We start from the raw sequence: 27,788 nt of genomic DNA, 5'->3' as shown, positions 1-27,788 counted from the left end.
GTGCTTGCCCTCATTTGCTTCTTCCTTGCTTATTTTTCTTACCAGTGTACTACTCCCCTGCTCCACTTTGCCCTCTCTTGTCAGTTTGCCCCACATTCTACGTTCCTCTCTCTCTGTTTGCTTCCCTTCCCATGCACTGTTTTGCTTCCCCACACCTCTGGCCCTGTGCTGCTTCTGCTGCCCTATGTTGCTTCTCCCTGCCCTTATTTTGATTCCCCACCCTTGTCTGTGATTTAACACCCCCTTCCAGGTTCCTTCCCTCCCCACTTAAACTACTTTTTCCATTTCCTTTGCCTATTCAAATTGGATTGCTAATCAAAAAGGAAAAAAAAAGGCACTTTTGTTATTTTGTTGGCATGCGCATGCTTGGCTCATGAGCCTACGAAATTACACAGTCAACTGCATCATTGACTTTTGTATAACATTTTTTAGCCATGTTGTGCAGCATTGGTGATGCTGTACAAAGGTGAGACCGATAAGCTTTGATGGTGCTTGTTATGTTTTAGTAGCTGCTTCCTTATCCCATATGAATAACTTACATATGTACTGTTGGCACACAGAAAAAAGGTTATAAAATTGACCCACTAATAATGAGGACAAGGGATCTAATATTGATCGCCTTGAAGCAGAAACTGTAGTATCTTCTATTTTCTATAACAAATTTGTTAAATATTTGGTGACTTGTTAACTAACTTCAGCTGTTCAATTTCTATTCGTCTCACACAACCTTATGTTCTTGTTCTTCTAGACGAATTGGATGTGGGTGATAAACAGAAAAAACAACTGGTTAACCCTCATGTTGAACTCCGTAAGTGAAATCGTATTATTTTGTGTTGTAGCAATGCATGGTTATTTCTAGTTTTTGTTTTTATTCCGTTATCTCATAAATGTGGTGTGAATCACAGCCCTCTCTAGTTCTGGTACATTAAAAGAGGTTAAACTGTTGTGAGACTACTAAAAAATGTATGTGGTAGGAAAAAGGTGCATCTTTCCTGTTCTGTATTTTTCTTTTTGCTGACGTGCAATACACTAACCGTTTTATTCTGCTCCTTAAATGCAGAGAGTGCAGAGAGTGAGTTTTCACGCATTTGTTAGAATCAAATGCTTTTTACATTGTGAGTCTCAAGACACAGACCCACAATACAGCAATCAGTGTGACACATCAATTTAAATGCAGCATATATAATGAGAAAAATCCAGATTTATGCATACTAGGGTTTTTCAATACGTTGTTTGAGAAATGGAAACTGCCCATTCTCCACCATTGGATCTTTTATATATTCACTTGCTTGAATCATTAGCCGTTGTCAGGCTGGAAATCCCCATGTGCATTAACATAGCAATATACTGTGTAAAATATACATAATACAATATACAGTGTAAAAAAGGCCATAGGCCTGAAACAACATTGTGTCTTTAGTAGCACATCCACCTCATTTGAAAGAACCCACACTTCAGCCAATGAGGTAGAAGCTTAAGCTCTCCTACTCCTAAAGTTCACCATAGCTCGGATGCTTACCACACATTGTGTAAGATCGAGTCCTCTGGCAGAGCTCTGCTTTGACCCTTCAGTGAACCTGAAATTGTTACTATTTTGGTCTGCACTGTATTTGAACCATCCCTGGCTTCAGCACAGGAAGTACAGTGATTCATTTTCAGGAAGGATTACTATATTTTCTGGACCAGGGAGATCATTTGATCTGACAGCCAACTGTCACGATCACATTCTGATGCCTCATGAACTGGATGAGGGCAGTAAATGCACTAGGAACATGGGTGATCAGTGTAAACCTTGTTTCCACAAGATGAACAAGGTTTAAGTAGAAGGTTTTTTTTCTATAAGCCTTGTTACTACCTTTATCCAATTCATAAAGTATTTGTTAGACTCTTACAACTTAAAACACTTAAGAACAGAGAAAGGAGGTTGCCATTAATCCTAACGGATAATGAGACATTTCCTCTTTCTAAGGGAGAAAATGGATTTGGTAAGTACTTTGGTACCTCCTGAATTGGCTACTGGTCTACCCTTATAAGTCCCTAGTTTATGATACTGAGGTACACAGGGCAGAAGTACACTAAGGGTCTCCCATTGGCTGCACCATGTATTGTACCGCCCATGGGAGTTCACTTAAACTCTGATTACGGGCCTGGCATTGCAGCTTGTGTGAGCTAGTGCTTACACCTCTCACAACAGATAAAAGTTTCCTTATATCTATGGTCACAGCACTTAAAACCTATAAGTCACCCCTATGGTAGGCCCTTCAGTCCTGAGGGCAGAGTGCTTGTGATAAGTGTGAGAGTGCCCCTGCATGAGTAGTACTCCCCTACAAACCCTGGAGTCCATTCTCCAGGCTTTGTAAGTGCGGTCAGCCATTTTAAGACATATAGTAGACATCAGTCATTACAAGATGTCTAACTATATGACGACTGTGCCGAACCTGGTCATGTTTGGTACCAAACATGTTGGAATTCTCCTTCAACACCAATTCCGGTGGTCCTAGGAAACTGCTTAGAGTAGCCCCCTGTATTTTCGGTTACAGCCTTTTAGGGTCTGCCAGCAAGCTAGTGCTGCCGCCTTCCACAGAATCTATTCTGCCCTCCTGCTTCTGAGCCAAGCTTGAGCAGGGAAAATAGATCAATAGGTTTCCTGTAACAGGGAGGCAAGATCACCTCCCAGACACGACTTAGGTTATTGGGCTAGGGTGAGTGCGCTTTCCAGCAACACCAGACTACTTTGAAGGGCACATTTGGTGCCCTCCTTGCATTTACCGGTTTGAGCCAGTTCAGGAACCCTTGATTTCCGCTCTGGCACCAAACTGGTCAAAAGACAGGGGAGTATCCTCCCCTCTGTCCAACCCCTTCCTTGGGTATTTAAGGGCTCCCCCTTGGGTGGGTCCTCAGATTCGTCTTCGAACAATCTTTGTCTTTGAAACCAAGACACTTTGACCGTCTGGACACTTGGACTTCACTTGGAACAGAAACTGCATCAAGGAAGACTCCTGCTGCTCCTGGTCTTGCTGTTCAGCAAGTATTCTGCCTCATCTGTGTCTGCGCTTCGCCCAGAATCTCCAGGGACCTGAGGGCATAAAGGACATCCGAAGTAATCTCCCTTGGAGTGAAGGAGTCACTCCCCTGCATCTGCAGGCTTCGCTTTGACGCTGACTGGTCTGCTGCTCCTGTCGTCCTATGGACTTCCTGAGGCTCATCAACACAGGTGGGCTGACCTGTCTCCCTGAAGTTTGGAGGACAGTATTCTTCATCTGAGCCACTGGGACCAAGTCCCTGTGCACCGCCTTCAGCAACTCATCCCTCAAAGAACAGCGTACTTCCTGCATCCTTTGCATCATCGGCCTCCATCTTTAGGGAGCAGCCTGAGGTCCTCTTGCGACTCCTGTGCCTTTGGCCTGTGGGTCCTCTCAAGGGTCTTCTTCTGCTTTGGTTGCCTCTCCTGCTTGCTCGGGGCCTGTTCTGACTCTCCTGTGGTGAGTCCCTTAGACCTTGTTGGTCCCAAAGATTGCATCTTTTCGTCTTCCACGCCAGTTGCGGTTACTAAGGCTTTTTGGTGCTCCCGCCGGAAACCAACCACCTGGACAATGACTTAGGACAGCTTGTGCATGGCTCCTGGTCTTCCACAGCATCGCTGGGTCCCCACAGCTGCAGCAACAAGGTCCTCGTGAACTCTTCTGCATTGCTGCCAAGAGTGGGCATTATGCTTCCGTACCTCCTGGTCACCTCCAAGTGGCATAGACTCTGTCCCATCTGCTTGGAGGTTCTTCACTTAAAGAATCCACCCTTGAGTTCCACCAGACTTCTTCACAGACTTCTTCACAGACTTCTTCACAGACTTCTTCACAGACTTCTCCACAGGCCTTGCTTCCCTAGTCCCCCATTGCCTTCTACGAGAGGTTCCCACGTCACTGCACCCCTATGCACCCAGCTTCCCTGGTGCAGGTAACCCGGTTCCTGGGGCATCCACAGGTGGGGTGGCTCTCCAACCTTCCGTCCTCCCAAGGGTTTCTTCGAGGTCCTCTGGGAATGGTCCTTTTTCTTCAAAACTGCTACCTCGATTTCTCCATTTACTGCCATTAAACTCGCAACTGTGTTTCCACTCTGCACACAGTTCCTGGCAACCTGCCTTGGGTGGTTCCTGGTTCTCCAAGATCTTCTAAGTCCTTTGGTCCAAGTCCTGTTCTCCATTGTAGTTTGCATTCCACTTATTTAGTATATGGTATGGTCTCCCCCTGGAGATGAGTGTATATTTGTCCAACTTACCTGATTTCTGTGAAGTAGTCTTATGTGTATTGTTGATATCTCTGGATAGGAGATATACCACGTGATAGTGATTGTGTTGTGTTAATAAACAGACTTATTTTTAATAAACACTGGGTAGTTCTTTCTCATCTAATATACACTCTTAACTAAATTAGGTAAAACAAGCTGCTTTTACTCTCCTTCAAGATAAGCCTAAAGGCTGCTCTCCACACCTACTCCTGTGAGAGCTTCTAAGGTTATCAAAGACCACTAAAATCACTGTAAGGGTTGCCTGCATTAGTGCAAGGTGCTTCAATCCTTGAAGTGTGCACCATATTATAGGAAAGGTTCCTATGGGTGCTCTGGAAGGACATCTGACCTGTAGCCATTTGGAAGAGCAGGCATACGTTCACAAAGCACCACTGCCTAGACTTAAACGCAGAAGTGGACGCAACAGGGCGACAGGCAGGCCTGAGAAACTTGTTTAATTCAACACTAGCCTGCTTTCCTCTTGTTGTATATTGTAATGGGTTTTGATTGCTATTCTGATTCAAGCATGTAAATATATAAACGATCCAGTGTTGGGGAAGAAATTAGTTACTTACCTGTAACTCCTGTTCACCAACATTGGTGTCTTTTATATATTCCCGAGACCCCACCTCCTCCCTGGTCATAGACTAATCATATTTTACTCTCACATTTGTGCTTTGAAATATGAGCTATGGTGGCCTCTAGGGGGAAGTAGGAGAGCTTAAGCTTCCACCTCATTGGCTGCAATTTGGGTTCTTTCAAATGAGGTGGACGTGATACCAAAGATACTATGTTGGTTCAGGCCTGTGGCCTTTTTGCACTGTATAATGTATGCTGTATATTTTACACTGTATACTGCTTTCTTAATATTTCGGGAATTCCCAGCCTGGTGACGGGTAATGATTAAAACGTGAATATATAAAAGATACCAATGTTGGTAAACTGTAGTATTACAGGTAAGTAACTAATTTCTTCTCCAACATTGGATCTTTTATGTATTTATTCACATGCTTGAATCAGTATAGCAAACAGTACACTAAGTAACCCATTTCTTCCCAAATGTCTGCTATCTAAAATGGAATCACTCAATCTAGTGACAATGGCCCCATACCCTATGCACACAGCTGGACAACCTGCTGTAAATTTGCAAATTTGGATTTGCTAATTCTTTTCTCCACTCATTTCGTCAGGCAAATATCCCATCACTTGGACTGATTATTAGACCTGGGAGCTACGTTATTGGTGCTATCCTAATTTGTATTATTTTGGGAATTTTGCTTACGCTTGTTATTTGAAATTCCCAAAATTACACCAGTTGTGTAGGTTTGCCATCATTCATAGTGAAAAGATATCACAGCAACAAAGCAAACAACCAGAACACGAGTGACAATTGTGTTTTTCACACTATTATGTTTGCATGTTTTAGACTTAAATGGATTCAAGGATGTACACACCCATACTGATCATGCCTTAATTCAATTTTGTGTCGTTCTGTCCTGCCCACCAGTAAAATCCATAGCCACAACGGATTAAACAGCTACCACCAGACTATCAAATTATCAAACAAAAATCACAAAAGATAAAATGATGGTGTAATACTATTCAACAATCTATGACAGTTCAATCTGGAAGGCAAAAAGTGTCTACTAGTCCTACTGAATTTATGAAGCTAAATGTCAGCTAAAGAAGTTCATAAGGGTTATCCTTGAATTGCTCAACTGAGAATAATAAACCTTAAAAATCACCCATACACAGGATGAATGTCTCTTTCACACCACTTCATCTTCAAAGACTAGGAAAGATACCTTAAAAAGCACTAGGAAATATACCTTGAAAAGCACTAGCACCCCAACCCATGCACTGACCAAAACCCCAAATCCTTGCCTCCACTCAGTATACTGTTCTTCAACCCTCTATCTATGGATGACTGCACCAATCTCGCTAAAGACTAGTGTGCTTCAGGATCACCATCGGACCCATGCTCTGCACATATTTTTAAGGACCTCCTCATGAACAGCCCCACTTCCTCACCTTTTAGGAAAAGTGAGTGGAAGAGCTGCTTAAGTTCATCCTATCATCATTCACTGAACATAATGATCTGTTCATTTTCATCCAAACAGGATTTCACACAGGTAGGAGCACAAAGTCTTCACTAATTGCAATACTATAGTGGATAAGAATTAATTATTTTGCTCCTGATTTTAAATCTTCTGCCTTTAATGTGACCCATCCTCCCACTCAACTCTGGAAATTGACGTTCAAGGCACCGTCCAATATTGAATTAACTCCTTCTGGACTAATACAACATCATTCTGTCTATCTCTGTCCTTTCTGCTTAGAACCTTTCCATCAAATACAGGATTACTTTAAGGATCTATCTTCTTACCACTCCTCTTTAACATATGCCATTGGCCTATATGTCTTAGCCATAGATCAGCGATCTCAACTAAAATCTTCAAATGCTGAGACACTAACCTCTGGGAAATGGACCATCTACCACCTGTCAACCATGTGGCTAACAACTTTGCCCAACTTTTAACCTTTGTCCCCAATGAAAGAATTTGGAAATGATCATAGATTTAAACTACTTCCTGATATCTCAAGTGAACCAAGCTGCAAAAGAACACTTACACAGTGAGGTTTACATAGAATATTTCCCCACTTTGAATTCCTTTAAAGATATAAGCCTCAATCAGTCTAGTACTCTTGCAGCTGGACTGTGTTAACAGTATACACTTTGGAGCATCCAACCAAGTGTTTAAAAAGTTACAGAGAATCCAGGATGCAACTGTGATATTGGGTCACACGTTTCCCCTGTTGCTCAGTGTTTACGCTGACTGTCGGTGACTAGAAGTATGCCCTTCAAAACAATGTGCTTATTTCATCATGTTATCCACTGATCAGGATCATACTACCATGCAGCCATGCCACTCCTATCAATTCATTTGTTCAGCTAACATTGTACTGGGAGAAATTTGTCAGTTCAAACAGCTAATGGCAATCATCTAGAATTCTGGAGAGCTCTAAAAACCTGTTTGTTCCACTGCTTATAACCACTGTTAAAATGAACCCTGTTAGATCAGTGCATTCAAATAAAGTAATTCAACTAAGCATATCAAAAGCTAAAAAACTAGCCTGTGGAAAAAAGACCTGCTGTCCACCATGTGATCAGACGATATTGGTCCACTTCCCAACTCATCACTCCCAGTGTCGATTCTGGGTGTGATCCTGATTTCGAATCTCTCCCTCATAACCCAAGTGAAGTAAAATATGAAAATACACTTTTGTATGCTGAGGTGCCTATGTAGGGTGCTCCTTCACTCAGAATTCCCCAAATGTAATAGCCCCCATCATTCTAGTATTCTCTGCTCCTCTGCCCTAATGGTATATACCTCAGAGCATACCACTAATGGGTTAAAAGGTACAGATAATTGAGAATGCATCTGTCAAACAGCGTCTCAACCTCAATATCAGGTCATGCTCTTCCCCTGCTCCTCACTCTATACACTGGCTACCTCTGACTAGACATATCAACTTCTAAGCAAAATACAAAGTTTATCCTGCCATCTACAGATCTCTAACCACTTCACTGTGTACCTGCCACTAAGCCAGATCACTTAGATATATGCTGGTCCCACTCATTATCTGTTCCTGAATTACATTTTGTACTTGTAAAACACCTCAGTTCAAACTGTAAAATTTATGGAAACCTCTTCTGTCTTGGATATAGTCATTTTGAAGGTCCTTTGACCTCCATAGCAAATCCAGAATGTTCATGCGATGATATTAAGGTTTCAGGCAAAAGACTTTCTTTTAACCTTGAAACTTTTAATTCTGCTAGGCTTATTAGCTTCACATGTCCTATTGGCTCTCTGCAGTCAGTGGTACTTGCAGGACATCCAGTGCAATTTACATCTGTAGTAGTCCCAGCTTTGAGTGTGTCTGTGAGCCAAGACTCGGATTTCTATGGAGGCTTCTCTTGAAATGCATTGGTGGTTTACAGAAGCCATCCTGATATGTAGCTGACCTTTCTTCCGTCCCACATGGTGGCCGCATTGGTTACTCGAGCATTGCTCATCATCCGGGGATGTTACTGGACAGATTGGAAATCTAGGGTCTCTTTTGCCCATCGGAGTAATGTTGCTATATAAACCTCTTGGAGCTGTGTCATTTAGCTGGTCATCAATACTTTTCAGCCATCAGTCAGGGGTAAGTCGTTACAGGGGCTCACCGATAACACAACCACCATGTGGTATTGCAACAAGTATGGTGACGTGGACTCGTGCACAACAAAATCTGGGTGGATAAACTCAGCAGGCAGCATCTTGCCCCCACAAATGGTTTCTGCTTCCAGTAGTGGCTTAGGAAATTTTCCATCAATGGGGTAGTCCATTTATGGACTTTTTCAGATAGAGACTTCTAACTGCAGCTTCCTCATTTTAGAATATTCCCCAGGTGTCAGACTTGACCTGGTAAATCTCGAGCAGTACCTCTGCATGCTGGTAGGTGGTGTTGGGTGTGTCGATGTTGTCCGCATCCTCAATTATGTTGCCGGTTCCTATATAGTTGCACTCCTGCTGCACTGACATCAATTTCTTTCTTTTCTCGCAAACAGCGCAGATCCGGAGAGCTACCTCTGTCATTGATTTAACATTTTGTTCGACTTTTTATCAACTGCGTTTTGAGCTTCGCTCTGTGTGCTAGGGACATGCCTCCCACCAAACCTAGGAGGTTTGAACCATGCCGATACACAACAGCCTTGTGGGGTTCGGTTGCGCAGCTGTTGCCCATGCTTTCCAAAGATGGCCAAGCCATTCTGAACCAGGCATTGGTTAGTGGCTGGGACACAGTGAAGTTACACGATAAGAAAGAAACAGAAATGGGCGCACTCCGTGTTTTAAACAAAATAGTAAAGTTAATCAAGTTATAGGTGCAAAGCGAGTCTGTCCCCCTGGGTTGGGACCAATGAAAATAGGGTAAGCACACTCCTGGAGGGGGAGGGTGTCACTCGTTGCACTCAAAAGAGAGAATCAATTCTCCTTGTCCATAGGTATAGTTCCAAAAACTGAAATCGGTAATTCAAGGTCAATTGAATTTATTTGTAACGTTCATTCAAAGATGTAGAATTATCATCATTCTATCAATCTCAACTCATATATCAAGAGTTCAGGTATTCGTTAATCAAATGCCCAATGCATTTCGGGCCGTTGGAGCCCTTCATCAGGGGCGGCACTGTGGAGGAGACAAGGGAGCAGCACTCATTTATCACGTTAAAGGTACATAACAATTTACAACAAGACAAATTAAAGCATGACTTATGCAGCGAACTGCGGTGCAACAATAAAGTTTTTGAATTCAAAAGTAAAAGAAGCTGGTAGTGCGGATAGACGTGATCAAATGACAACAGGTTTCCGTAATAAACCACCGGGTGTGTTGACGTTGGTAAATGAAGTCAAACAGTGCTGATGGCTAAGAAACGCGTGGTTAAGGACTGTCTTGGTGACGAACAAACATGCTATGTCCGAAGGAGGAAAAACTAATAGAGTGTGAGTTTACAACGGGTGAATATCCGTTAAATGAAACGTGGGTCGCTGAGGTAAACAGTGGGTCGGTGGGAAGCTCATATCGAGCGGTCTCAACGCACGGGGTATTCACTTACGTTCTAATCTTGAAATCAAATTCCCATCACTTGGCAAGACGTCGCTCACGAGTGCTGCGGCAGTAGTGGGGTTAGTGAATCGTGATCAGGTGATCGAGGGACGTGACCATTTAAAAGAAAGTGAATCGCGCGTATACGTGAACTACAGTGATGGACATAGAAGATAGATTTGTAGTTCGTAAAACAGACGGGGAGAATAAATCACCGATATGAGAGAAAGGAGTCCACGGGGGGACTGGAAGAATGTAAAAATGAGTGAAAGAGGAGTGAGTGGTGTAAAAACACAAAATGTTACAAGAAGAAACTGTAATAAATGTAAATAAAGCAACGTGATATAAATTGGAGGGAAACACGGTCACATTCGAGCATTAAGTAAGTGAACAGTGAAATCCAGAGGTACATGTTGTATACAATCATCAGCTCTTCAATGTAGGAGGTCAGATTACAAGTAGCAGCCTAAATCATAACGTTCATTCAAACCCTTAGGCTGGGTGGAATTCAGTTTGTGGATCCAATAAATTTCTCTCTGTAGCAGAAATCTATTGTTGTCTCGTGACAGTGAAGTTAACCATTCGGAGATGACTGGACACCACTGAATCGCTAGGCAGGGCCATGGCCTCTACAGTGGCACTCAGTTGCCATGCCTGTTTGAGATCCACTGTGTTTTCTGGGGCTCTCTACACATCTCTGAATCACATGTCTATTTGGCGACAGTATTGACGTGGCACTCAAGCTCTTTAAGGAGAGCTGGGCCTTTTCTTGGCTTCCCAGCAACAGCAATAGTCCTTTCGCACCTTCCTTGGCCACAGCCGTAGGTCCCATAGGCATCTCCAATACCAACCTTACCCCACAAGCCAGCAAGATTTTCAATACTTTCATGGCCAGGAAGGTGGATCCCACAGAGGATAGTGGACCCACACCCAGCGTACTGTTCATTCCCCCGCTCCTTCCAATGCTGTAGCCTCCCTGCCTCTTTAATGGACCCTCAGTGCAGCACATCCATCCTGTTGGCAGTATCTCAATGGCAAGCGATAACCTCCGACAAGTGGGTGTGCCTAAATCGTGCAGGGCTGTTATGCCCTTCCATTTCTGGAAACTCCTCCTTCCTTGCCACCATCCACAGAACAGCTGACGGAGGACCATCTCTTTTTGTTCCATCAGGAGGTGCAGGCTGTGATAGCCAAAGGGGCCATTGAGAGGGTGCCAGCATCAGAAGTCGGACGTGGTTGTTATTCCTGCTAGTTTCTGGTGCCAAAAAAGGACCGAGGCCTCTAACCTATACTATAACTCTGCCCTCTCATCGCCTTTCTACGGAAAGAAAAATTCAGGATGCTCATCTTGGCTCAGGTTCTGACTGACCTGGACCCCAGAAACTGGATAGTAGGACCTACAGGACACTTATTTCCACATTCCTGTCCTGCAGGCCCACAGACGTTGCTTGCAGTTCACGGAAGGCTATGAACATTTCCAATTCTCTGTGCTCCCCTTTGGCCTTCGCAGTGCTACTTAGGTGTTCACGAAATTGAATGGCAGTGGTTGCAGCACACCTGCAGAGGTCAGAGGTCCCAGTCTTTCCCTACCACAATGACTGGCTTGCCCCAGGCAATCATCACCCACCTCCAAACTACGACAAACATTCTGCACTCGCTTGGGTTCACTAGCCACATGCTAAAATCACATTTACTCCTTAGCAGATGCTCCCTTTCATTGGGACCATTCTGGAAGCTGTGCAATTCCTGTCTACCCTCTGGAGTGTAGAGACCAGGACATTCGGGCTATGATCCCGATGATTCAACCTCAATCCTTGATTTCTGTGATACTCACTGCTGGGTCTGATGGCCTTCTGCATTCTGCTGGTGAAGTGCTCTTGATGGCATATGCAGGCTCTGCAGTGCGATCTGAGACCCAGTGGGCATAGAGACAGGGAATTCTCTCCATCCTTGTCCAGATTTCAGGGGAGACTGCAAAAGATCTTCAGTGATGGTTGATGGACTGCAGTTGGATCAGCAGCAAACCCCTCTTCCTTCCTCACCCAGAGCTGACAGTGGTGACTGATTTATTGTGTCTGAGTTAGGGCCACCACCTGGGAAAGATGGAGATCAAGGCACTCTAGTCTCTGCCAAAATCTCAGCTCCACATCAGTCTTCTGGAGCTGAGGGCTATCCATTTGGCATTGAACGCCTTCCTCCCATCCTTCAAGGGAAGGCTAGTTCAGGTGTTCACAGACAACACCACTTCAATGTAGTTTTGCAAATTACTGGGAGAAGTGGGGTTGTGGACCCTGTGCCAGGAGGACTTGTGCCTTTGCACTTGGCTGGAGTGCCAAGACATCTTCCTGGTCGTACAACACCTGACATGATTACGGAACACAAGGGCGCACAAACTCAGTGGTTGATGCCTTTCAGACCGCAAATGACATTTACATCCAGAGGTGGTGAAAAGGTGTTTTTCGAGAATGGGAAAACCTTGGCTCAATCAGTGCACCGCCGCAGAGAACATACAATTTCAGTGCTTCTACATGTTGGAGTTTCAAAAGTGGCTCTCGCTCAGAGATGTATTCGGCTTAGACTCCTGTACGCCTTTCTGCCAGTACTGATCTGCCTACTGGTTCTCGAGAATATCAGGACCTACCAGACCCAAGTCATCTTAGTGGCACCGGACAGGGCAAGGAGAGTTTTTTGTATTTTGAACTCCCAAACCCCATCTTTCCTCTGATCAGGCTTTCCGTTCAGGAGGACCTCCTGTTCCAGCAGCAGAGCAGGGTCCTGCATCTGAACCTACGCACACTCCACCTTCATGTGTGGAGATTGAGCAGCGGCTTCTGATCTTCCTGCTCAAGATTTGTGATGTCATCCTGGTACCCAGGTGTCTCTCAACAAAAACTGTATGAGTCTGCCATTGGGACACATTTGTGGCTTGGGTTACTCTCCGAATGTGGATCCACTTTCTGCCCCCTTGTCAGAGGTGCTGTTGTTTGTGCTGCTGTTAGCCTGGCAGTGCCTTGCCGTAGGCACCATTAAAGATGATCTTTCTTCCATCTTGACTTTTTTGCGACTGCTGGATCAGTCCTCATTGTTCAAGTCAGCTGTTGTGGTACTTTTCCTTAAGGGCCTGTAACATTTGTTCCACTGATCTCTTTTGTCATGCCCCAATGGGACCTCAATCTAATGCTAATGTTCCTTATGTTTTCCCTAAAAAGGAGCCTTCTGAGGGCTTGAGGGCCTGTTCCACCTGGGCCAAAGCTGCTACTACTGTGTTAGCATGCAGGGTACCTGTCCTGGACATCTGCAAAGCTACTACTTAGGCTTCACCTCACACGTTCCTAAAGCACTACTGTTTGGTCAGTCAGGTCCATCGTGTCAGGCATTTTCCTGTTTGTTCTTCCAGGACTTCCTGGTTTGAGACGTTTGTAGTCCCATTTCCAGGGAAGTGTTGCTTGGGTATCTATTCTAAGGTGAGGAATCTGCTGTTAGAAGTCTCCTTCAGAAGAACAAGTTACTTACCTTCCGTAATGCTTTTTCTGGTGGAGACTCTATCTCACTGCAGATTCCTCACTGACCCTCCCATTCTGCGAAATGGACTTTTCAACTAAAAGCCCTTTATAGTTTCTGCACACTGGTCACACATCGTTAAATTGTGGCTTTTCATTTTTGGCGTGGAAATAGTCACGAATGAAACTTGACAGCTTGACAGGATGGCGCCTATATAGTCTCTGCACACGTTACTTCCACTGCAGAGCCACTCTTCACCACCTAGCAGCACGCAAAGGTACTGCTCAAGATTTTACCGAATCCAGTGTGGTGCTTGAGGAACATTCTAAGGTGAAGAATCTGCAGTTAGGTAGAGGAGTCTCTGCCAGAAAAAGCGTTAACAATAGGAAAGTAGATTTTTCTTCACCGCCTTCCAAAAACCCTCAGTGTCTTATGTTATTTATTTTCCACATCAAGTGTCTGTAGGAGACGCGTTCACATTCTTTGGAAGTTTTGAGTTTTTTGTATGTTTTTCCACCACCTTCTGAAATTCCTCATGGTCAGAGGTAAATCAGGTGGGGCTGACCTTGGGTCAGTCTGAGGGCCCCAAAGGTGAGCGTAGAGGGTGTGTCATTTTGACCCTGAGCATTTGTCCTCCACTTCGGCATCCCCTTTGAGAGGCAGGGCATGGTTTTTACTCTGAACTTCCCCAATCTACACTTTTAAGCGAAGAAATGAAGGAGTTTAACCTTCCAACAGAAGTGGTGGATATTATTCTGGCGGTTTACCACCTTTCCACAAAATTCACATTTTCAAGTCTTGTTTTGTCTCCTGGTTTAAAAAGAAGCAGGTTCAGGCAAAGTGATCTTACATTTTCCTGAATATTTTGCTGTCGCCTGTTAAGGTCCTGCCATGGGCATAATTTAATTTAGAAGTCATTTTGGCCTTTGTTAGTCTACTAGATCAACATTAATTATTCAACTCACATGGTGTGATGCATTTTCGTGAGAGTTGAGAACTATCTTGTATCTTCTTTCTGCCTTTTTGGGACCTTGATCATGGCTGACCTTTCTGATGTGCCTGTCTTTTGAGCTAGTTCACAGCTTCACCCTGCTCCATCTTATTCTGAACATTGTTCCTCATTGTATTCATTAGAGCAAGCTTCAAGCTTTGTTGGTTCAACCTAAATATACAACATTCATCCCTGACAAACTGGCTCATCAGTCACATGCATTCGGTCTTCCAAAACTGGTGTCACTCTTTCATAAGAGACAGTACAAGATGCTTTTCATATTAATTGCACATCCATACCTACTGAAAGAAAGGAGGATTATACAGGTTGGGCTCATAGCATTCCCTTATCTTCTAGGTTGAGAAGACGAAGGATTGTCACATTGATGATCTAGAATTCCTTGGTTCTGCCAGTGCTGTGAAGCAAATCGTGACCCAGAAGCAAACCTTAGGCCTTGGCCAACACGAAAGAAATAAGACAGAGGTCCCCAAGGAAGCCTTTTATCGAATTAGTAAATCTTTGTGCGTGGCAGAGCATCAGTAAAGTAATCAACTAAATTGGTGAGAGAGAAAAAAAAGCAGCTTGTACAGTATAGCAGTATGAGAAAAGCTAATTTATTCATTGATTTTTTTTTTAATAAGAAAAATTCTAGGTAGAGTGGAATAGTGACAAACATAAAGATAGGCACTAAAAACCCTAATGTTACAATAATCTTTATAAATGTATTTAGGAACACATTTATCAGAGCAATACATAGTTACAATCTGTCTAGAAAAATTAACATTGAAGTTTACTCCCTTAATGTCAGCATTAAGATGAAGTAATCAGCAAGATGATATGGTTGTGCCACTTCCAATGATCACTGTTCAGCAGGCTTGAAAGGAATGTCCTTTCAAGCCTGCTGAACTGAGGTTCTGGACTTTTTAAGAGTCCAGAGGTGTCAGGGAAACAACACCCAAAGACCCCTGAGTTCCTTCCTGCCTTGGTGCACAAATAAACAGAGACACGGGCTTCTCGATGGTGGCGTCAAAGACCAAGGTTTATTTACTGCAGGGACACAGAAGTCATAGGAACCACACAGAGGCAGAATCTACGAGACTGTTCGATTTGCAAGAAATGGGTTGCGCCTTAAATACACGAAATATGTCTTTAGGCAACATTACACGAATATTTCTCATGCCCAACCCGGTATCCCAAACAGACAATAAACATACATCAAACAATAATTAGTCGTAGGTTTTCGGTATTCGATCAAGTCTCCCTGTCAGTTCTCCATTCTTTGCCCGATCCTCCCCATCATAAAAATCGTAACCTCCCCATTGTAAAAGCCCAGAAGGAGAGGAGCAGAGCCAGGTGCAAGGGATAGAAAAGTAGGATAAGAGGTGTTTATGGATCGTAAACGGGCATGGCTACCGTATTCGGCCTCTCAATCAGGACAATGGACACGAGAACCAGTATAGCGGGATTGGCCTCTGGCAAGGGAGGCAGCTTGATTCTGCCTGGTCACGCAGCGTCAGCTTTTCTCGGGGCTTGAGCTTACGTGTCCTTAACGTGGTGATTCTGTCGGGGTCATCGCTCGTCCATTGACTATGTGAGGGCAAGAAACAAAATGGATGCCGTATCTAAAATGGATGCCATGATTTAGTAACAGAATGCCCTATTTCTCAGTGAATTTATGCTCGTTGCGTAGCGAAAACACGGTCATGTATATAATGGATCATTTACGGTTCATTGGTATCAAAATCGTGTTAGTACTACGATACCGAATACACGGGTTCGGATCGCTTCAGAACCTCAGACCGTCCTTTTGCCCTTACATAGGCAATAACTCACTCTATATCAGAATCCATCTCTATGTTCATCAGGTCACTGATATGTTGCTGGAGCATCATTCTATCTCGTGGCATATCTCCAAAAACAGGTGGTCTTCTTACGCATGTTGAAACACAAAGGCCACACAAGGCAGGACCACACTGAACAATGAGACAGCATGAGAATAAAAATATCAATGCAACACCAGTGACTATCAGAACCTTCCATCCCCATGCAGATAACAGGCTCCAGAACCATCCCATTAGTGACCAGTTACCTTCCTCTACATGAATAGAGTCAGAGATTTTGTGTAACTTAGAAATGGCCTTATATACTGTTGGCGCATTATCTGGGATAAAAACACAGCAACTCGATTGGATCATCTTACATACCCCACCTCGATCTGCAAGTAATACGTCAAGGACCATACGGTTCTGTAACGTCATGAGGCGATCCGCTTGAAGCTCAGCTGTCAGGTTACTAAGGGCACCCGCAGTTTCGGTAATAGTGGATTCAACTACCCGTGTTAGTTGACGTAAGTTTCTACTGTTGGCCATAGGCCCTCAGAACGGAAGGAAACCTTTGAAGAAGTCTCCTGCCTCTTGGCCAGCAGTATCTTCCTTATTGAAGACACCTCTCACAACTCTAGTTTTGTGATAATCCGGTGCAGCAGTGTATGTCGGAGGCAACAGTTGAGCGATATAACATGAGCCTGAAAAGTCAGCAGGTAGCCATGTATATGCTCTGTCTTGACAAACAAAATAGGTGCCCTTAGCAGCTAAAAATGCAGGGGAAGACTGTGACGGGAAAACGTATGTTTCGGTACAGTCACTCTTCCCTAGTCGAGCTTTCGGATTCCTCCCATTTCCTTGCAAGCAGACCTGACCTTGGTGGGGTACGACCCAGATCGGAGTCGAGCTTTTACGTTTGTTCTCACCCAAAGTAATGCCATATTCCGTAACGTTCCAACCCATGTAAACTTGCAATTCATCCTTGGGAATAAACGGAGTGTTATTGACATCTCTAACCATGTCAGTAATTCCCTTTACCAAGGCTCTATTAGCGGAGTTATACCTAGTGGAACGCGGAGGTCGTGGGGGATAGGTCTCTAAGGCATAAGCGAACATGGTCTGAAATGCCCAGAATGATCCATTATAACTGAAGGGCAGGACCAGATAAGGGATACCCTTGTCCATGGTATGTGGTATCAAGCCACACACCCAGCAGTTTGTTGTGTTAACCACTAGTTGGTGTTGGTGCAAGAGCTGAATGAAAGTGTTATTTATAAACTCGGAGCGTCGAGCCTGCTCATCTGCAGGTAAAGGATGGAAAGAATGAATAGAAACAACATTCGGAGAAACAGAAACATGGGGAGATACCGTAGATGTAACAGGTGCAAAGATCAATTGAATACCAAAAATAATTCCGCCTGCCAGAGTTATTAAAACAATCAGAAGTGTCAGAGCACATTGCATTAGAAAACATTTGCTATACAATATTTTATATAATTTTGTCTTGCGAGCATTTATGACGTAAGCCCGTCGCAGTTCAGGAAGCTCCATCTTCTACAACCGTTCGCAACGGATGGTTTGTACCTGTTAAAAAATTGCCTCTGACTACCCTGGGAGTTCCCAAAATAAACAGAAGAAACCGACCTTGTGTCTGGTTCCCTGCAAGTTAAAACAAGGCACACGTTACGACCCTACGGTAACCCAGATGGCAAGGTGAGAAAACGACAAAAACAAAAAAAATTATAGAGCGAACTTCCTGACTGAATGGAATGCGATAAGATCAAAAACAGTTTTCAATAGAAAGGTAATTATGCAATGTCATTAGTTCATAGAATGAGAACGTAGGTTATTTCTGTATTTCCCGGGTCTTGTCTGATCTTGAAACAATTGTTCTACAGGTACAGTAATGTTCGAGTCCACAGGTGACGAATGTTCTTCTTGTATGACACTCTGTTCAGGGTTCGAAGGCACAGTTCCTGGTGGGGTATCAGAGTTCTGTGTTTCAGTTCGTTTGTCCGTTATGTACTCCGCATCACTGAAGGGAATGAGCCTAGGAACAGGTTCTGTCTCGGATGCACCAAATCCCTGTCTAACCCAGTTGTCGTAGGGGAGTGGGAGAGGGACACGCTTCGTATGGCTAGCGTGCACCCAATTCTTCCTTCCAGCTAGGCGTACAGCAGTTCTTGTGGCCAGGAGCACCTGGAACGGGCCCACGAATCTTGGCTGGAGGTTCCGGGTTCGTTCAAAATTCCGCACCACAACTTGATCACCGGGTTTCAATGTGTGGCCTGGACTCTCTGGCAGCTTTGGCAAGGATTCGAATACCTGTTGATGAATAAGGCTTAATTTAGCAGTCAGATCAAAAAGGTAATCAATCAACATTGGATATTCGATCTGTTTGAATTCCTTTGGCCTAGGGACTCCCCAAACATTAGCAGGACGACCGAACACAATCTCATATGGGCTAAGCCCTACTCGAGAGTGTACAGTCGCTCTGGTGGACAGTAAAGCTAAAGGCAGTGCGTCTGGCCAAGATAGACCAGTGGAAGCTTGAATTTTAGCAAGTTTCAGCTTCAAGGTACCATTGTACCCTTCAACCAAACCTGCTGACTGTGGGTGATTCGCACTGTGGAATTTCTGGGTGATTCCCAGACCCGCACACACACTCTTCATAACTTTCCCTACAAACTCACTTCCATTGTCCGACCAAACAATCCGTGGCATACCATATCTAGGGAAGTACTCTTTGAGGAGGATTTTGGCAGTGGACATAGCAGTGTTATCCTTTAATGGATATGCCTCAATCCATCTTGAAAAGGCACAGACTACCACTAGGACATATTTAAGATTATTACACCTGTCCATGTGGATAAAATCCAACTGAATCACTTCAAACGGACAAGAAGGGGGAGCAAAGTGACCAACTGGGGTTGGGGTTCCCTTGCCAGGATTATGCATCAGGCATATCATGCAATTTTTCACCACTCATTCCGCACACTTAGTATTCCATCATTCTTCCATACTGGAGCTAACAATTTACAGATCCCTTTCGAACTAATGTGCGCCGATCCATGCGCCATCGTGACTACCGCAAGCACATACGCATCAGGTACCATCCAACGTTGATGTTCAGACAGATCAACCCAACATCCACTTGAATCCATTTTACCCGTTTTCTCCTTCCAGTCATTCTTCTCATTTTTAGATGCTTCGTTCTGGATTGCCTTCACACTTTCAATCGTATTCTCACACATTCCCGATTCAGTAATCCATCTTGCAGACGTTGCAACGTACATTCGGCTCATCATGTTCTTGGCCGTTTCTTTGGCGACCTCATCAGCAAACGCATTCCCACGGCCAACATCATCCGTAATCTTTCGATGTGCACTGCATTTCACAATCGCAACTTCATTCGGTAGGGTCAGAGATTCCAATAGATCACTGACTAACTGTCCATGTTGGATCTTAGTCCCATGGGACGTGAGAAAACCTCTTTCTTTCCACAGACGTCCAAAGCTATGTGCTACGCCGAAGGCGTATTGGCTATCAGTAAACACATTCACTCTCTTTCCCTCAGCTAAAACGCACGCTCTGGTTAGTGCAATTAATTCTGCAGCCTGGGCAGAATTCTGACTCACTCTTGCGGTCTCCACAATCGTACTCAAAGTCGTAACTGCATACGCGGCCGTCACATCACCATTCTGTAGTTTAAAACATGACCCATCGACGTACAAAGTGCCATCTGGATCTAGTAGTGGAGTATCTTTTAAGTCAATCCTACCTTTTGTCTCTTCCTCAGTTCTAAAACAACAATCATGAGGCTCTGAATCACTCGACTCCTGAGTAGTCGGCAACAGCGTTGCTAGATTCAATATGTTGCATCGTTTGATCTGAATGTGACTTGCCAAAAGTGTCAGCTCATAGCCTGATAGTCTAGCACTGGTGAGGTGCTGAGTTTTCGTTCGATTCATGAGTGTATCCACAGCATGTGGAACCATGACTACTAACATGTTGTTCATGACCAATCCAGCAGACTGTCGAATAGACACTGCGGCTGCTGCTGTAGCTCTCAAACAACTTGGCAACGCTCTGGCTACCGGATCTAATGTGGATGAGAAATACGCACAAGGTCGCTGCTTGTCACCAAATTGTTGCGTCAAGACACTCAACGCACAACCCTCTCTTTCATGGACATATAAAGTAAACGGCTTACTGTAGTCAGGAGTACCCAACACAGGAGCTGAACACAGCGCATCACGTAAGTCGGAGAAGCTTTGTTGACATTCATCAGACCATGGCAAAGGGCTCGGAACACCTTTTCCAGTCAGAGCCACCAATGGTTTTGCCATGAGAGAAAAATTTGGGATCCATTGCCTGCAGTATGACGTAATACCCAAAAACGCACGCACTTCTCTCTGTGTGCTTGGTACAGTCATCTGTGAAATTGCTTTGATTCTCTCTGGGGTCAACCTTCTTCCCTCCTTTGACAAAAGATGACCTAAGTAGGTCACTTCTTGGCAACAATATTGCAGTTTAGAAGGTGAAACCTTGTGATGTAAGTCTGACAAATGACGTAATAAAGAAATTGTAGCTGTTTTGCAAGTTTCCTTGTCATCGGCGGCCAGTAAAAGATCATCTACGTATTTGATTAGAGCAACACCAGGAGGAAGTACAAGAGCATCTAATTGACTTTTTAATGCTTGGCTGTAAATTGAAGGGCTCTCACAATAGCCTTGTGGAGCGCGCTTGAACCTGAAACTGCGACCTTCTAAGGAGAAACCAAAAATGTCTCTACTTTCCTCGGCTATCGGAATACTGAAAAAGGCATTCTTCAAGTCGATCACCGTAAACCATGAGGCTGAGGCAGGAATCAACGTTAATAATGCAGTGATATCTGGTACCACAGGAAACTGTGGAATCACTATTTTGTTAACCTCTCTGAGGTCAATCACAAATCTGTAGATTGGAGGTTTGGAAGGGTCAGTGCGTTTCAAAATCGGCAGAACGGGACTATTGCAAACATTTCCTCTAGTTTCCTCTATCACATCTTTCTGTATTAAGTCTTTCACGATCAGTAAAAGCGCACGTTCACCTTCATTTGAAATCCGATACTGTGGGATTCGTGGGAATTTAACATTTGCTTTCAGACTTACCACATAAGGGGGAATTTCCAAAAGGCCTACATCGTTCGGACCAGTCGCCCAAAGAGTATCAGGGAGAGAACGCAGCTCCGGTGGGAGCTTATCCATCGACATGTACATTGGAGAAATGACTCTCTTGCCTAATGTGAGCTGCACTCCCGAAGGAGAACAGTACAGTGTCGCATGCAGGCGTTTCAACAGATCTAAACCAAGCAGATTCTCATTACAACCGGTTGTTAGAATAAGGGGTGCTTCTATTTCGCATGGCCCAACAGAAATTGACAAAGGACTGGAAACAAGATTGTGAACAGGGGCGCCTGAGAAACCTACTGAAGTGTTCGTTAAGCCAGACAAAGGTGCGCCAGGGAGTTTCGCATGCATAATTTAACTTTTTGCCGCACCAGTATCCAACAGAAACGGTTCGACCACGCCTGATGTAACTACTGTGACATAAGGTCCACTCTGATCAACTGGAACTGATACTACTCCCTCTCTTTGCCTGTGGCTGTCCTAGTACTCACTTCTCTGAATCTCTTCATTGTTTTCATAGTAATCCTCAACATGATACTGTGAAGATCTACCTAGTTGCGTAGGTTGTACATTTCGCTGATCGAAATAGTTTGATGGGCGATCAACCTGTGGAGTCATTGCACCACGTCCTCTACCTCTAGGAGCTTGCATAAACCCACCATTACCTCTTTGAGCTGGGACACCACTGGTCTGTGCGTGCAGTACTGGACACTCGTTCTTATAATGGCCCTCCTTTTTACAATAGGCACACTGATTCCATGCTAACTGTTGTCGAGGAAATCCATAATTAAATCTTTGGGACGTCCCTTGTTGCAATTGTGGCTGGTGCTGAAACTGGGGTCGCTGCTGTGAATCTGACTGATTCGAGCGAGGCGGATATGCTTGTTGCAATAGTACTTTAGTCTTTAAATCTTTTGTTTTCTTTTCTGACTTTTCCTTCCCTTCTTTCTCTCTATTCTCGTAATACTGAGCAGTTGCGAGTATCTGTGCTGTCGTCGACACTGCCCATGCACTCTCAGAATCTTTTAACTTGTTACTAAGCTCGGGTAGCAAATTAAACACAAACTTGTCGACAAACAAGCTCTGACCTCCCTCAATACTCATATCTTGTCCACTGTGGTCTACGAAGGTCTCTTCAAATCTAGTGAAGAAGTCAGAGACGCTTTCATCCTTCTTCTGTTTGCATGCTGATAGTTTATCCCAATTTACCCATAACGCTGGCATCAGCGTTTTCATTAGGTTAATTATTCTGCCAGGTAAAGCAGCAATCAGAGGTTCAGGTTTAGCACCACCAACTTGTTGCGCATCTGCCGCTAAAATAGCTGGCCAGTCACCTCCCAGGGCAACTGGATGGTTTTCTTGCCGAATCTTGGCCCATATAGGCTGTGGCACTACATTGCCAAATAGCATTTCAATGTCTGCCAAATTCATGACACACGCTTGAACTGTCTGTGTTAACTCTTTATAATAACCAGCAGGATTTTTACGCGGGTCCGGCAACGCTTGTTTTACTGCTAATACTTCGGCCCGCTTCCAAGGTATGTGTATCCACACTCTATGGAAATGTGCTGGAGCAGCTGCAATACCATTAACCGCGTCAGCGTCAACTGCTTCGCGCCATATGGGCGGAACTTCCCTCATCGGATATTGACCTCGTCTTTTCCTAGTAATCGGTGACCCATCAGAGGCCCTTGGTGCTCGAAGAGGAGAATCATCCCTATAAGCTAAAATCAGTTCTATCGCATCCCTTACTTCTGAACCTATCACCATACCTGCGGCAAACTTTTGCTGAACATTTATCAAATCAGAGGGGACGGAATTTAAGTCATCATCATCCCATTCCTCACGCACAAGAGAACACATCACGTCAAAAACATAACGTTGAGTTGGTTCATTCCATTGTATAAAGGTATCTAATACTCTTCGTGCATCATACTTTGCGGCTTTCGACATCCACCTAAGAGCTGTCGAATCTAACATTTCTCGTTCCTGGGGACCAGGAAGCTGGCTACGTCTCTGCGTAGAGTCAGAAACTGGGGTCCCAATTAAAGACCTGTAGAGAGGAGTTAAGATATTAGTTACAGAGTCGGTTATTTTCCGACGAACAGAAAGCGGAGTCAGAATGACAGGGCTTGGGGACAGGGCAGCTGGAGCAGATGAAATAGTAAGGGTGGGAGTAGTAGGTAAAGTAGTTTGTGAAACGATAGGCAAAGGCGGAATAGGCGACCCAGGAAGAGGGGGTGCCGAGGGGACATTAACCACAGGAAGGACAGGAGCTGGAATCAAAGGAAGTGGAGCAACTATTCCAGGCTGACCAGCAGCTGGCTGTACAACAGGTAGTAACTGTGGTGCTGTAATAATACCCTGTGCATACGGTGGAGGTGATCTCAACAGGTAAGACAACAGAGGATCCTTTTCGTGGTCCTCTATCGGCTTAGCAGGGCAAGATGGCAATACAGGGTAGCATTTATCAATTGCCAAATTATGTTTTCTATTCGCCATCTCCATTGCTTTCTCAGTCTCGTTGACATGCAACTGCCTAGCAGACTCCATTAACGTCAACCCTTTCTCTTTCTGTTCCTTCTTCGTCTTCCTAATTTCTCTCTGTTTAGCTTCTTTACGCCATTTGCAAAAAGAATCGAACATTGCCGGCCGGGCTTTCTTTTTAAACAACTTCATTTCTAGATTGTCTAGAATTTCAGTTTCAAAGCTACCATGTGGTGGCCAACTAAGGACACCATCTTTTCTGGTATAACGGACCCATACTTCATTATAAGCAATAGGACCTACACCATGTTTACAATAGAGCTCATATGTAGGAGTTCCAATCGGAGGAACCGAACATGAATCCTCCAACCGGGAATCCCCGTTGCAACGTAACCAGGACAGAAAACAATTACTACTGTTAGTCATTATAAACTAAGGACAAGTTCCAACCAAAATGCGCAAAGAACTTAGGCCTACCAAATGAACTTAGGCCTACCAAATGAACCAATACCAAAACAAAGATTATCTTAACAAGAGCAACCAATGATAATCTACGAATTCAAAAACAAACGTATCCAGAGAGCAAAACAAGAGCAACAAAGTACAACCAAACTGAGCGCAACCCACTTAATACTTAACTGAAATGTGGAAGATGTCACCAAGGAGAACCCGTCTACGTCTCGCCGTACTAAGGTCTGCACCTCGGGTCCAAGACAGGGCGACAGTCAGGGCAGCGGTCCTCTGTAGCCGTCTGGGAACGGGAACCCTCGTGGAAGAGATCGTCGGGCCACTTTTACGACATACAGGGATCGATGAAGCGGGGTACCTCCCTCCGGAATCTTCACACGAAGCTCCTCGAACTTTTCAGGCTTTGGACCGGTACCGGATGACGTCGCCCAACGTTGGGCGCCAATTTGAGGTTCTGGACTTTTTAAGAGTCCAGAGGTGTCAGGGAAACAACACCCAAAGACCCCTGAGTTCCTTCCTGCCTTGGTGCACAAATAAACAGAGACACGGGCTTCTCGATGGTGGCGTCAAAGACCAAGGTTTATTTACTGCAGGGACACAGAAGTCATAGGAACCACACAGAGGCAGAATCTACGAGACTGTTCGATTTGCAAGAAATGGGTTGCGCCTTAAATACACGAAATATGTCTTTAGGCAACATTACACGAATATTTCTCATGCCCAACCCGGTATCCCAAACAGACAATAAACATACATCAAACAATAATTAGTCGTAGGTTTTCGGTATTCGATCAAGTCTCCCTGTCAGTTCTCCATTCTTTGCCCGATCCTCCCCATCATAAAAATCGTAACCTCCCCATTGTAAAAGCCCAGAAGGAGAGGAGCAGAGCCAGGTGCAAGGGATAGAAAAGTAGGATAAGAGGTGTTTATGGATCGTAAACGGGCATGGCTACCGTATTCGGCCTCTCAATCAGGACAATGGACACGAGAACCAGTATAGCGGGATTGGCCTCTGGCAAGGGAGGCAGCTTGATTCTGCCTAGTCACGCAGCGTCAGCTTTTCTCGGGGCTTGAGCTTACGTGTCCTTAACGTGGTGATTCTGTCGGGGTCATCGCTCGTCCATTGACTATGTGAGGGCAAGAAACAAAATGGATGCCGTATCTAAAATGGATGCCATGATTTAGTAACAGAATTCCCTATTTCTCAGTGAATTCATGCTCGTTGCGTAGCGAAAACACTGTCATGTATATAATGGATCATTTACGGTTCATTGGTATCAAAATCGTGTTAGTACTACGATACCGAATACACGGGTTCGGATCGCTTCAGAACCTCAGAACCATCACATGATTCAGTAACCAAAAATTACAGATGATAATGTTGGGGGCTCTCAGTTCCTGAGGGTTAAATAAAACATGCTTGAAATCTCACCTGGATAAATGAAGATTGTGATCTCTTCAAGCGTGCTCACAGCCAGTTGCTCAATTACTATCTCTGCAATCGGATATTCTTTAAAAAATGTATTCCTTCATAACTGTCTAAAAGAATATCTACCTGCAGATTCTCACCGCCCATCCACCTCCCATTTCTGGGAAATAGTCTTTCGTGACTAACAAGGCGAGCAATCTATTGCAAGATTGTTTTTGGATACAGGCTAGCACATAAGATTTTAAAAAATGGGAACCTGCTGCTACACAGGGAAGAGCTACCCCTCAGCAGGTTTTTGGCAGGATATTTCTTGACTTTTATCGACCTGTTTAGATTTTCCGACTTCGTGTGCGATTGATGCCTCGAAGAAGACTGGTTTCAAGCAATGCAAGACTTGTACCCGCATGATGTCGGTCATCAGTTCCCACCACGTATGTCTGTGGTGTCTCGAGTGCGACCATAATACAAAGTCGTGTTTAGACTGTAGGGCGATGGCTCCAAAGATCTTGAGGGAGCGGGCGATGAAGTTACTCGCGGCCCAGCAGTCGACACTATCAAGTGAGACTCCGAGGAGGTCACGGTCCCGATAGAAGAAGAGGAGGTCTCTGGACTGCTCACTGAGCCTTGAGTCCTCTTCTTTCCATTCGAGGTCCTCGGGACTCTCGGGGAAGAGGCATAAGTAGAAGAAGTGCAAGCAGGCTTCGTCTTCACCTCAACTGGCATCCGTCATCGAGAGAGGTAAGGAGCACCAATGCTCTAGGCACAGTTCTATGGAGCTGGAGCCAGAGTCGATTTCGCGTCTCCCCCCGCCCTGTCTGGGAGCCAGAGTGGCTCAAATAAAAATGTTTTACGAGGCCATGCGCGGCGTATTTGAGTGGAATGACCCCACTGGTGAACCTTCGGGCCCCGCTGAGTCAGAATGGGCCCCATTGGGTTTGACGCCATCTGCTACTTCGATGATGCCGGTGGGGCCCTAGGGATCCGATCCTGGATCCAGTGCAATGCTGGTCATGCCAACGCGACCTTCCCTGGCGTTGAATCTGAAGTTGGTGCCTGCGACGTCACTGATTCCCGTCGGTGATACAAGCCCCATTCTCATCCCTGATGACACGGAGCCGGAACGTGTTGTTGCCAGAGCACTTTTTAGGATGTACTAGGCTCAGGAGAGGAATGGGAGGGATCTGGGGATCATCTTGAAACCCAGGAAGTCTCTGAGGAGAATATGGACTGGCATCCGGAACTTGGGTAGGCCAATCAACTGGATACTTCTCCAGATACTTGCATGCTGTTTCCGCCAACAGTGGCTACAGAGGAGGGGGCATCCTAAGCCATGGTGGTTAAGAGGCCAGCAGAGGTCCTTGGACTGGATTGCAAGCCAGGACTGATCTCCTGACTGAGTTGCTTCAACCTGGGGCTTCCACGTCCAAACACCTGTCGCTATTTAGTGAGGCACTTAGACACGTCCTCCTTCTAGGAACATGGTCCAAACATGCACCATTGAAAAAATCAAGAGTGACTCGCCGTTTTGAGGCTCAGAGGTGGTTCTCTCTTGAACTAAGAACTCAAAAACTCGCTCTCTGCCAACTGGAGAGGAAGTGGAGGTTAAGCTATTCACTAAAAGATAAAGCAACCTACCAAACGACTTGAGGGAATATAAAAAATGCATTTTAAATGCTAAAGCTGCTCACTTTTCATCTAGAAATCTTACTTCCACCAATAAATCTAAAGAAATATTTAACATCGTAGAGGAATTGTCTAATCCAGACAGAGTATTAAGCAAGCCCACACCAACGTTATGTGACAAATTGAACAATTTTTTATTGAGAAAATTTCCCTTATTAAGGCTAGTATTCCTACTCATATGGCCCAGGAAGTTTCCCCCACAATATATAAAAATTCATGTTCCCTGGACACTTTTCCCCCTATTGATGTTAAGATCTTTTACAGCCTTCTGCTTAAAGTGAGCTCTGACTCCCCTACGGACTCTT

The 27,788-nt window shown here is 44.6% G+C and overlaps 1 protein-coding gene across 3 annotated transcripts in view; it reads left to right on the top strand.

Annotated features, from left to right (window-relative positions):
- The window catches only part of PIKFYVE (phosphoinositide kinase, FYVE-type zinc finger containing), a 2,037,960-nt gene that overhangs the window by 1,594,921 nt on the left and 415,251 nt on the right, over window positions 1–27,788 (top strand). For all 3 annotated transcript variants that reach the window (XM_085648834.1, XM_085648836.1, XM_085648835.1), the window contains one exon: window positions 749–808. In XM_085648834.1, the coding sequence (XP_085504960.1) occupies window positions 749–808 (60 nt within the window). The remainder of the gene's footprint in view (window positions 1–748; window positions 809–27,788) is intronic.

This window comes from Triturus cristatus, chromosome 3_2 (genome assembly GCF_964204655.1).
Source record: "Triturus cristatus chromosome 3_2, aTriCri1.1, whole genome shotgun sequence".
NCBI lineage: Eukaryota > Metazoa > Chordata > Amphibia > Caudata > Salamandridae > Triturus > Triturus cristatus.
The sequence above is the reverse complement of the archived record's forward strand: the minus strand, read 5'-3'. Positions and strand labels throughout refer to the sequence as shown.